Source organism: Melospiza melodia, chromosome 2 (genome assembly GCF_035770615.1).
Source record: "Melospiza melodia melodia isolate bMelMel2 chromosome 2, bMelMel2.pri, whole genome shotgun sequence".
Lineage (NCBI taxonomy): Eukaryota > Metazoa > Chordata > Aves > Passeriformes > Passerellidae > Melospiza > Melospiza melodia.
Window position 1 is genome coordinate 128,842,114 of NC_086195.1, and position 12,736 is coordinate 128,854,849.

The 12,736-nt window shown below is 37.9% G+C and overlaps 1 protein-coding gene across 13 annotated transcripts in view; it reads right to left on the bottom strand.

Annotated features, from left to right (window-relative positions):
• The window catches only part of EMSY (EMSY transcriptional repressor, BRCA2 interacting), a 41,661-nt gene that overhangs the window by 19,627 nt on the left and 9,298 nt on the right, over positions 1–12,736 (bottom strand). For 12 of the 13 annotated variants that reach the window (XM_063149991.1, XM_063149995.1, XM_063149993.1 and 9 more), the window contains 3 exons: positions 8,128–8,387; positions 3,420–3,687; positions 1,106–1,369 (listed from right to left, as the gene is read on the bottom strand). In XM_063149991.1, the coding sequence (XP_063006061.1) occupies positions 1,106–1,369; positions 3,420–3,687; positions 8,128–8,387 (792 nt within the window). The remainder of the gene's footprint in view (positions 1–1,105; positions 1,370–3,419; positions 3,688–8,127; positions 8,388–12,736) is intronic. The other variant, XM_063149988.1, reaches the window with a different exon arrangement.

The window sequence follows — 12,736 nt, forward strand, 5'->3', positions numbered from 1 at the left end:
AGTCAGCTCCAAACTGAAAGAGAATTTGAAGTCTCTGTATCATCCAAAGAGTAAAGTCTCCATGAAAACTGAGTCACATCTTCCAGAAAGAATTAGTATCAGATGGTATTTTCAAAGAAACTTTCAACTACAAAGCACAATGAGCCTAAATTCATTGTAGAAGATGAAGAAAATTAAACTCCTGATATTGTTCAGTGGCTGGAAGCCTTTTTTATGTCTTAATTAGTAGCTATTACTTTTCTTAAGCAATGGTTCTATAATCCAAAAGGTACTTTTATCAAAGGACAGGAGTAGGTAGTTTTATCAAAGGGTTTTATCAAAGGAGTAGGGCTGTTTATTTTTTCATTCCATGGTCTAATCTAATTGTTTGATCTAAATAGTATGATATAAAATAACAATTTTACTGACAGGATTAAAATAAAATACTGATTTTATATTAATAGACATTAAAATACTTTGCACTTTTATAGCACTTATTTGAGAACTGGTTAACTTTGCAAACTTTATTTCTTACTACTTCTTGCTGAGATAAAAACTGTGTGCTAAAGCAGAGAAAAGCCAAAAAAGAAAGATAATATGACTTGCCCAAAGTCAGCTGAATGAATCAATATCACAAAAAGAATCCAGTCTAACTTCCAGATCTAACTGTATTTGTTTTGACAAGTACCTCAAAAGCACATTTTGATTTCTGGACCAAAGAAAATAATTAAAACATGGAGTAACTTCTTTTTCCAGGTGATACAGTTGAACAACTCTTGGATCTTCAGAAAACTGGAGTGTTTCAGGTTGCCAATCACATTATTTTAGAAGTTATTTACAAACCTCTCAACCTCTAAGATAAAAACACATATACCTAAAGCATGGTCTGTAATACCTGAACCAAACAAGAAGAGTAAAAGAACCAAATTCTTTAATTAGTGTTACTTGAAAACATGAAAACATCCTTCACTATGTACTTATATTCATGTTTGAAGCCAAATCCTGTACTCAAGAGATCACACCTTCACGACCACTCCCCCATAAACATTTTGGGGCAGAATTCTGCCCTACTTCCCTGAGTTGCAGCCAGACCTCACCAATGTGACCCAAGATCAACTCCAGCTACCTGATTCCTGCTTGATCTGAATGGTGGGCTTGATGCCAGCTGGCAGCTGAGACTGCTGTGGCTGCTGCTGGGCTGCAGAACACGGCACCAGCTGCTGCTGTGGCTGCTGCTGCTGCTGGGCCTGCTGGACTTGGTGCAGCTGCTGTTTGGGAGATTGCTGATGCTGTTTGGGAAACTGTGCTAAGATCTGAGTTGGATTCCCAACCAAACCTTTTGGGGAAGGTAGTCTGGTCGAGGCAACTTTAACTGCTGATGTAGATACACCTGTGAAAGAGTAAAGGGTTTAAGATTCACCAGTGCAATGAGAAAGAAAAATACTATAATTTCTAAAATAATCTTACATTACAATTATCTTTACTACTGAAAAATACATTGATATATGTGAGGAAATAGAGCTCCTGTGTAGCAGAAGTGCTCTGTTAGGAGGCAATGGAGCTTCATACAGGTTTGCAATGTGGCAGCAGAACAGCAGCTAATGGAAAGACCACAAATGCAGTTTACTTCTGCACCTTTTGTAACACACATAATTCAATAAAATTTTCAAAGTTTAAGCTTCAAGACAGCAAAATACTTACACTGAAAATATTTTAAATAGAGATATATTTGTATTTATAAATATTTATAACAATCTAGTTTAGTGGAAGGTGTTTTGGCCCCTGGCAGGGGGGCTTTAAGGGAAATAGATCTTTAAGGTCCCTATCAACACAAAACATTCCGTGATTCAATGATTCCAAAATCACAATTGCAAGAAGCTGGCATTAAGACAATGTCAAACATCAAACACATCAACATTGGAAGGGAGTATCTGCTAGCAAAAGAGTTGTTTGGAATTAAAAAAAAAAAATCAAGTGATTGTATGTAATTTATAAAACTGTGGGCCCCCTGTTTTGTGCTGTTAGATTAGGTTAAAAACATTAAAAGGTGTTTGCAGTAAGATGGAAAGACAAAGTTCCCAAATAAATCTTATTACTTATTTCTGTCATTCCCTTACATAGTTGTCACAACATTTACAGCAAAATCTGACTTTGTATATAATTCTAAACAACATATCCATAAACACCAAAACAGAGAAACTAAGTCCATATTTTATGAAGTAATTTTTTAACTAAATCCCAGTTGCAGTGGAAAACAAACAGATGGCAGTGATAATGACAGAAATCATAGTAAAAGTACAATTCTGGCAATCTAAATAAGCAACCCTTTTCTCACAGCATCACTTAAGGTGACTTACACCACTTCCTTGGGCAGCTCTTTTCATTCATGAGTTTAACTTTACATTTGAAGATATTACCAGTTCATGTCACAAAACTTTTCACCAGCATCTTCTGCAATGCCACTGACAGTCTTGGAAAAAAATGGTTGGAGAGATACTCCACCTAATGTACTTTAGAATTAAAGCCTCCTCCATGATCAAACCCAACTAAGAATCAACAGTTCAAACAATATGAAAGCCTGCTGTGAGCCCTTCTGCTCCACAGATTAATATCTGATTACATTAATACAAGCAATAGGGAAGGAAAATACCTCCTCAGCCTTGATATGGCAACCCAATGTTTTGTGGAATGGAGCAAGAATGGAAAATACGGACCAGGAAAAATTGTGATGTGACACTTGTAATTGTCAAAACGAGTTTTCCTTTCAAGTGCTGCTCACTAAGGCTCATTCATTCATTCATTCATAGCTTCCCTTTCAAATGCTAGCTGGTGGCTGTGAAGCTGAAACAGTCAAGCTAGCAAACACAGTTGAAATTTGAAATCAGAAACCTAAGAATTTTAATCAGGCCCACTCAGGTCTTAATTGTAAAGGACTTTAAAACTGGCATGCTGATAAAAGACACCAATAAAAAGTGAAATATTTGCACGGATAAAAAGGTGCAAATATTTCTCTACCTTTCAGAATTGTCATCTGGGCATGTTAATAAGTTGTATTTACTTGATGTTAACTTTGCATGTTTTTGTAAACTGGGCTTTTAAAGATGCAAACACCTTCAAATATTGAAAATATATATTTTTATATGCACCAGGCAAAGTTCTTGAAGCCAGCCATTTTGAGGTTATATTGTTTTAGAGCTAGGTCACACCACCACATTACACCCTCTTTAAGAGGAGGATGTGCACATTAACTGTTGAAGTACAGAGGAAAACAGTTCAACAAGAACTTTTGTGGAGCCTCTTGCATTGGTTTCATCAGCAGATTTCTTTCACATGTCCTGTGCTTTATTCACACATAAACAAAAAGTGCATCTCCTCAGTGCTATTCTCAATGCAAAGTCCAACTCCTCAGTGAAAGAGCCTTGATTAGAGAAGTGCCATACCTTGTGCTACTGTTGACATAACCACTGATGGTGTGGATGACACTACAGCAGTCACAGCAATGGTATTTGCAGTGCAGGAGGGAGTGGAGCAGCTGCTGCTGCTGCTGCCCACAGAGGACTGGGAAGCAGTGATGACCACGGGCTGCTTTTGAGTAGTTGAGGCAATGACTGATGTTGGGACAAGTTTTGTAACTGCTGCATAGTTGTGGGACTTGGAAAGGATGTTGGGTACAAAAGTTGAGCTTGGAGAGGTGGTTACTATTATGACCTAAAAAAAGAAAAAAAAAAAAAAACAAGAAGAAATTCATTTGTTCCTTGCATCTCTATTTCAGTAACATGTCTGTCTATTTAGTTTTAGGGATACATATTTATTAAGAGCTTTTAAAATTGTCAATCACATTTGCTCACAAGAAATATTTCAACTATTTTGAAGAAGTGGTGATAGACATTTCCTTAAAATTAGGATTTTTAAGGAAAACAATTACTATTGAATAAAGCAAAATTATCTCATGTCTGAAGGCAAAGAGACAGGAATGAACTTGACTTCATTAAACTGGGCCAGGAAGCTTGAAACCCATTTTAAGAGAAACTGAATGGATTTCCAGCAAGTTTTAAGTGTCACTCTTCCAAACCTTGCAAAAATATCAAGAAACAGCAATGAGAGAAAATAATAGTTTTTTTCTTTAACAATTACAAGCACTTGCTGAGTCAGTAATGGGAAATGCTTTTGATCTACAAGGCTAAATAATATTTCATCAGTGAAAGAAAAATGCTGTAGTTTTGAAGCAATTTCTGCTTTACTTAGTGCTCTCAATAGCAAGAAATTATTTCAGATTTGTTTGAAGAGCATAAACACCACCCCAGTGCAAAGTTACAACTACAACTCCATTAATCTGATCTGACATAGAAAAACACAGAATTCATGACAGCATTGGAAGAAGTCTGTCCTTGTGCAACTCACCTAGGAAACTAAACATTTATTAAGTATTGAATATGGGGACTGTTTACATTTTAAAAATCGTATTATTCAACTTATATGTCCCTCCTTGTATTTACATAGTTAAAACAGAAAAAGAAGCACAAAAATACAACATTTTCAATTTATCATGCAAGAATATTGAGCGATTACTTTAATAATGCTGTTGTCCCAAGAAAATAATTGTTTATTAAAACCTTGAAAATTTCAACTTATTAATGATTCAATGTAACAAAAGCTGATGGAAAAAGAAGGCATAAAAGGGGCAAAGAAAACCTGTGTCAGCTCACACAAAGTCTTACATTGATAGCCAAGCATCACTGAAAGCTTGCCTGATAAAGAAATAATATGATAATGGCATCAGAAACAGACTTAAGCAACAAATCAAGCATCAAGAGATTGCAAGTTTATAATTTGCTTAAAGAAAAATAAGAAAAGAAAAAATAAATAAAAGGGAAATAGCCACATGGATGGAATAAAAGCAGCAAATTCCACCAATATGGCTGGTTCAGCCTCTCCTTTTGCCCCAGCTCAAAGTTTGATGGTCTCTGCTGCTCAGATAAATCTTTAATATCTTGATCTGAGGAAAATCAAAACCTTACTACCCTGCAAGCAATAGCAGGTTGACCACAACTAACGTGTGTCTGAAGGACAAGATTTCTACATTCTGCTGCTTTTCTACTTGATTGCATTCTCCAGTGAGAACACTTTCTCTGCATCAGTCCTATTTTTGCGTTCTGCCTAATTTTGATTTAATCAAAACACCTTTCTCAAATTGCTCTTAGGCTACAAACATGCAGATGAGCTGAACATGACACAGCTTGTTCTAGTGTGAGAATTGGAAGCGAAAGGATTCTATGATATGCCTCTGGAGGTTTATCCTGTTTTTTAAACTCTCAGTTTACACTAGGAATACTTGCAACTGTCTGAAATTTAGGGTCAGCTCCATTCCACCCAGAGTAACTGGTTTAGGAACCAGTTAGGAACACAGTCAAAGGACAGTTTGCAGTTTAAAAAGGCAGATTATAGGTTAGAGTGAATATGAACTACACTACAACAGGGCAAGTTCAGCATCAAAACTAATACAGATATGTAGAATGAAACTGGGCATAATCACAACTCCTGTAGACAACTGCATTTCTTTAAGTCCATGATTACCACTCAAAAATTCAATCAAGGAAGGAATAAAGCCTTCAAAGCATTACAGTTCAACAGTGACTGCTATACTGTGACTAAGCAGGTTTGTGTCTGTCTATTCTACCTCATCTTTCAAAATTAACAGAGCAGAGCAAAGTTCAGTACCTTCTGTGTTGTGGTGTTTGTTGTCTGTGTTGAGGGCTTAGTGAAGGTTATTTTCACATGCATGAAGTATATCCAGAAAACAAAATTCAGGTTAAAATGTAAGTATTAAAGTTCAAATCACAACCACTGTATTTCTGAAATATTATTCTGTCATATATGTTGAAAGGATCAAAAGAATCTCATCATGGGTACCAAAACTGCATCCCATGTTTTACAGCAGAGAAACTGCCTGACTTTAAACATATACACACACAGAGAAATCAAGGTGTTAATTTTGCTGTTGATGGTTCTAGTTGTTACAGTAAAATCTAATTTCCAACATATACTGAATTTAGTCCTGTCAGCTCTATTTTGAGATATGTCAAAACTTAGTCCCTGAAAAAATAAGGTTAATATAACTGCCAGAAACTTCACTGGCTAGATTCCCTCCATGTCCTACACAGGTGACTTTATTACAAGAGAATCCAGAAACTGGAGCTGTGACATTATTAGTTGTTATGACAGATCTTCCTCCAACCTACTAAAATGTCAAAACAATTCAAAGAGGTGGCATGCAGAAACAAAGAATTTCATTCATATCTAACAACTTACACCCAAATTGGAAATAGCCTGTTGGATATGAATCAACTGAACTGACTTTTAATTTAAAACTGCTAAAGGGGATTTCTCCCACCAAAATCATGCAGTTATGTATTTTGGCATATCTAAATCCAACAAAAGAGGGCACTGTGACAAGTTCAGATACAAATGCTACTCTGGCTAACAAAACAAGCACTGATTTTCCTGTCACTGCAGATTAGTAAGTCAGTCAAATAACAGAATGCAAAGTGAACTCTAAAATTTCCAAGTCAGAACAAGTGGAGAGGCATAACTGTAGTAAAGGTCCTACCAACAGTCCACTCTTCTTAGTACAGTCCATCTTTAACTTCCATGATATAACACACCCATGCTTAATACAACCCTACAGATGTTTAAGGCAAAAAATTATTCCTGCACTAATGTATATGTGCAACAGGAAGGATAGGTTAAGCCCTCTAGTAGCTGTGGACTTGCTGCACTGAATTTTAATTTGATGGTTTATGCTCACACATGGATTTCCCTGAAACACTCATGTATTCAGGGATGAAATTTGATTAAGGACACTGTTAAAGAACACTGAATCAAATGAAAGCATCTTCCCTGGAGTGGGAAGAGGTCAGAAAGCCAATATCTTTATTGCACATTACTTGGTTTTAAAGTTTCCAAAAATCAAGACATGGGAACACTGCTGATCTGAAAAGAGTCATAAAGCAATTAAGAATACTAGGAGGACAAATACCATGCAAAGGTTTGAGCTCAACAATCAAACTCTCACCATTGGAAAAAATGCTTGTTAGTGACCAGCCTAGCATAAGTCTGCTGGTATTGTGGCAAAATTAATTCCACAGACACCCTACATCTTCCTGAAGTCTGCTGTACCAAATAACTGTACCAAGAATGAACTTGGTCTGAACCATTCATTTTTTTTAAATCTTAAAAACAGAAAAATAGACATAACTAAAATGCTTCCTAAAGAATGGTAATACAGTCATGCCATAGATTAGGTACTTTAAAATCTAAGTCCAGTACAAAATTTAAACAAGGAAAGCCTTTTCTGCACTTTGCATTGTGGTGAAAGCTAGGCACACTCAGCTGAAATAATGCAACTGATTTTGACCACTGTAACACTGTTAATGTAGAATGAGAAATGGCAACTAGTACTGAAAGGAAAATAAAGCCCCTGGACTTTGACCAGCTCCAAGAATAAGCATTATAGAGCCCAAAACACTAGTCTCTAGATAAAAGGCTTGGCAAAGCCCATGCCACCTCTCCTGGAATTCTACTACTGCATAAAGTAATTATGAATAAGGAAAATAGAAATAAGAAAGATTACCTTTGACCAACAGTTGTTACCATCTGAAGGCTGTTCAGTGGCCTATGTGATCCAGTTCTCAGTGGACTAGTGTCCATATCACAAAACCCAACACCACAAATGGTACTAACTGGTAACCTTGTTGGCAGTCTCACCAGACAGGCCAAGAATTGAATGAGCATGGAGACTGAATCCCCTCTCATCCCTAGAAGTGGTCCCTTCAGGTCAGGGTTGAGGCACATTGGTGGGGCAGTCTGGGGGAAGCTTGCACTCCCGCTGCCTGTGCTGTACCTGTTCTGTGGATAAAAAGAGGGCTTCAGTCTCCAAGGCTGTCAATCCAGGTCCTTTCACACACAGGTGAACTAAATTCATACAAGAGTTTGGTTTTCCCTTTGCTTGTTTTAAAGAGGGATTACCTTATCCCAAGTGCAATCCTTAAAAAACAGCTAGTCAGATCACAGAAAGGAAGAGTCAAACATCACATCTTATTCATTGATAAAACCAGAATAAAGGAACATTTGGCACCTTCCCCCACATACCTTCTGTGTTGTGGTGTTTGTTGTCTGTGTTGAGGGCTTAGTGAAGGTTATTTTCACAGGCGACATGTGTGGTGGTAAGGAGTTGGCAATGCTCTGCATTATATTACTCATTTTGGGGCTCCCACTTACAGGCACTGTGATAGTTTTAGTGACAGGAGTCACTGCCTTCGGGACTTCTTTCAGGAGAACAGGGGAAGAACTAGAGGAATTCGTTCGCCGTCTTTTGCGGGGCTTTTCATCGTCATCTGAGCAGCTGACACCTGGAAAAGAAACACTTTCTCTAAATTGTGTTTCCCCTGTCTGCAGATCTCAGTGCTCTCTGAAACACTACATCCTTTTTGAGTCTCACATCCTCTTTCAAGTAAGATAAAAAGAAATAAAGGATAAATTACACCTTATGGTCACAACCAAGCTGTATCACACCTCAGATGCTCTTAGTCCTTGATATGGGTCACACTCAGTGCCATGAATCGGGGACAAATCACCCAAACCCCCAAGCTACTCAGTTACTGGGTTACATCATTCAGTTTGAGAGATTAAAAGAACATAAGAGCCAGTACAGGGCTTTCATTCTGCCTACAGAAGTTTAATCAGTGAAGCTACACACATGAGGGGATTGGGATCATGTCACACACATTTTAGTTTAAACTTTTACACTACTTTGGGGGTTTTTTGGTGGTGGTTTTGTTTACAGCAACTGGACTATTGAATTTATCCCCCTATAGTTTCCTTAGACTTCAGCCTTTGCACCTACCTCCGTGTCATGTTTACCCTTACAGTACCCTTCTGCCTTCCACCTTAATACAGCACCTTGAGATATAATTCTTTTTTTTATTATATAGTTTAACTGTGAAGGTCAATCTTCAGTTCATCAGCTTTTGCCTTCTTTGGTGCATTTTGTGCAACAGATATAAAAGGGCACCTAGCACACAATAACGAAAAACAAAAGAAATCCAAGCTCCTAAGAGTTCTTTCTTCTTCACAATCATATACTGCACACATAGGAAAAAAAAATCTGCTGCAATATTCAGTTCAGGAAAGGATAACAGCATGATTAATGGATCTCAAATCCAAATGAAACTTGCTAACGTAGGCAACATATTCATAAACTATGGAAAGGCACAGGTGTCACGGACATATTTTATGAAAAATTCTTTTGCTAGGATCTTCTCTCCTGAGAAGCTAAGAAGCCTCAGAGGAAAAGAAAAAACAATAATTATCTGCTGCTGTGGAATGCAACAGGTGCATCTTTGATTGGTCTCATGGTTGTTTTTAATTAATGGCCAATCACAGTCTGGCTGTCTCAGACTCTCTGGTCAGTCACAAGATTTTATTATCATTCCATTCTTTTCTATTCTTAGCTAGCCTTCTGATGAAATCCTTTCTTCTATTCTTTTAGTATAGTTTAAATATAATATATTAATATAAAATAATAAATCAGTGTTCTGAAAGATGGAGTCAAGATTCTTGTCTCTTCCCTCATCCTGGGACCCCTGCAAACACCACCACACACAGGTTAGTGACTTGGCAAACCTCTCACAGCTGCTTGGTAGCACTGAAGGCAGAAAGGCTCTATAGAAGGATCTGAACAAGCTGGATCCATGGGCTGAGGTTCAACAAGGCCAAGTGCCAGGTCCTGCCCTTGGATCACAACCATCTCATGCAGAGCTACAGGCTGGGGGCAGAGTGGCTTAAGGGTGGCCAGGCAGGAAGGGATGTGGGGATGCTGGCCAAAGCTGTCTGGATATGAGCCAGGTGTGCCCAGGTGGGCAAGGACAATGGCACCTGGCCTGTATCAGCACCGGTGTGGCAGCAGGACCAGGGCAGTGACCATTCCCTATGCTGGGAATTGCTGAAGTACCTCCAGTCCTGGGGTCACTTCTGGGCACCTCCTGACAAGAGAGACACTGGGGTGCTGGAGCACTTCCAGAGAAGGGAACAGAGCTGGGGAAGGGTCTGGAGCTGCAGGAGCAGCTGAGGAAGCTGGGGGGACTCAGACTGGAGAAAAGGAGGTTATGGGGGCACATTCGTGCTCTCAACAACTCCCTGACAGGAGGGTGTAGCCACGTGGGCGCTGGACTCTTCTCCCAGGTAACAAGTGAGAGGACAAGAGGAAATAGCATCAAATTGTGCCAAGGGAGGTCCAGATTAGGTATTAGAAAAAAAAAACCTCACTGGAAGATTGGTCAGGCATTGGAATAAGTTGCTTGGGGGGACAACAGTCTGGAAGTGTTCAGGTGGTATCTGAATGAGACACTTGGGGATGCAGTTTAGGGGTGACTATGATGGTGCTGGGTTGATGGTTGGACTAGATGATCTTAAAGGTCTCTTCCAATCTTGACAAATCTGCAGTCCTGTTATTTAAGTTTACCATGATAACCTGTGTCAAACCATTTAAAAAGGAAAACAATCAGAGAGAAGCTGAACGGATACAATCTTGCCTATGCAAAAGATGACTGAAAATCTTGTTCCATGTGCCTGGAGCTTAAAGACAAAGAACACCATCACAGCAAAAAGCAGTCTTGCTGGTAATCAAAGCAAACTTGATTGGTAGTCAATCTCTAGTTAGGGCCAAGATTTAATTATGGCCAATCTCTAATTAACATTAATATTCTGGCATTCAAAAAGTGAAGATGCAAGAACTAACATGGACAAGAAACTACCCAGGACCACAACAGCAATTGTGGAAAAATGGTATTCTCTCTCAGCAGGAGTAGCAGCTCATTTGCAGATACCTGTCCAAAGGCTGACAACTGTATCTACAGCGACAGAAAACTGAACTGGGGAGGAGAAGCAAACTTCAAAAATGTAGCTTTAGCTGGCTGTAGCAGTACAAGTGAAGTGTGGATCTATAAAACCAGATTTCAAATCAATATATTCTATCCTATTCTCAATCAATCAAATATTCTAATCAATAATTTACCCTATGCCCCTGAATAAGCCTAGTGGTGACCTCCCTCTATAAAGCAGAGGTTTGATTACATAGCTTTAAGGTTTATTATGGACAGGCTTCTAAGTATTACTGTGAGTGCACTATAGAAACTTGTAACTATGAGTGCACTAATCACATTGAATGTGTGCAGTCATTTAAAAATCTCAGAATCTATTTAAATCCAAAATCCACATGCAGCTAGCATGCTAGGACACAGTTGTTATTTTGGTGGGGCACCAAGAAATAGAGAAAACTTTGTGGTCCTCATCCACAAAAAAAAAACCATCAACCAACCCATCAAGACATCAGAAATTAACATTAAACTAGCAGACCATTACTTTATGTTAAGTACAGCTCATTTCACCTCCTCTTTTCACTGCTGGGGTTTTGCAAGAATATTATTCTCATCATTTCATGTTAGAAATTGCTGTACAAAGCTTTCCACAGACATTTAGCTAAAAGGTAATACAGCTTTGACTGTAACTCACACTTGGTAAGTAAGGAAGCAGAGTCATGGAAAGGTTAATGGCTCAGTCAGACTGTGACTTGGACGAGGTTACACCACAAACCAGTGGCAAAGTCCTGACTGCAACTCAGATCTCCCAAATCTGTTCCTACACAGGTTTGTTAAAATCAATGTGACTGATGTAACATATTCTGAAAGACACACAATTCCTTAAAAAAAAAAGAATAAAAACAATAACAACAAAACAAAGCACATGAAGTAGGGGGAAAAAATTAAATCTAGGGACAGACAATGAAAATTATCATCCCTGTATCATGTGTCTAGACTTGTTTGATATTCATTATCATGTATTAATTCAATAAAGCCTACACTAAAATTTTTAGATGTTAAGAATGTTTTCCCCTGAATCTTCAAACTAAACTCAAGTGATTAGTGCATAGATCAGAAAAATTAAAAATGTAATGGGTTTCATGAGTTGACAGAGCCATTAACAATGTTTTTTTTTTGGAAGTAACATTATATTTATGTACTAAGTGGCATGTCTGATTAGCTAGAAACTTATACAGATGTATACATATAGCATAAAGATAATAATTTTTAACAATTAAATATTTTTAAATATTAAAGGTATACAGAGCAAGCATAAAAATAGCATTTATCTACTTCTAAATAGCATTTATCTACTATTAACCTTTACTTGTTGCTTTGAGAGAACCAAATAAGAACTGAAGGAAACATTTAATAGTAAAATAAAGCTACCCATGATGAGGGCATATATGAGAGAATAAAATCTGCTTTTAGAACTGGCTGACTTACTAGCCAAACAAGATGGGGACACATACACCCTCTGAAGAAAACAGACCTTTTCTAGATTCTATGTCCTGGATTTCCAGATTTAATTACATGAAGATGGGTTTCTGGTAGGAATTTGTACGAAGTTTTCGCAGCTGCCAAGGAACACAAGCTTCACTAAGACTGACTTCCAGGTAAATCTCAAAATGGCCAGACTACTTCCATAGTATGGAAGCATAAACCCCTGCCAAACTGCATCTAAAAATTAAAAAATTCTATGTCAACTGTGAAAGTGGAAAAGAGGAACCTTTTCTAATTCAACTAAGTGACTACTACGCATTAGTTCTCAACAAGATGGATCAGAAATTCACTGATATACAGAAATATTTTTCAAAATATTTTTCACTTGTTGTCCTTGC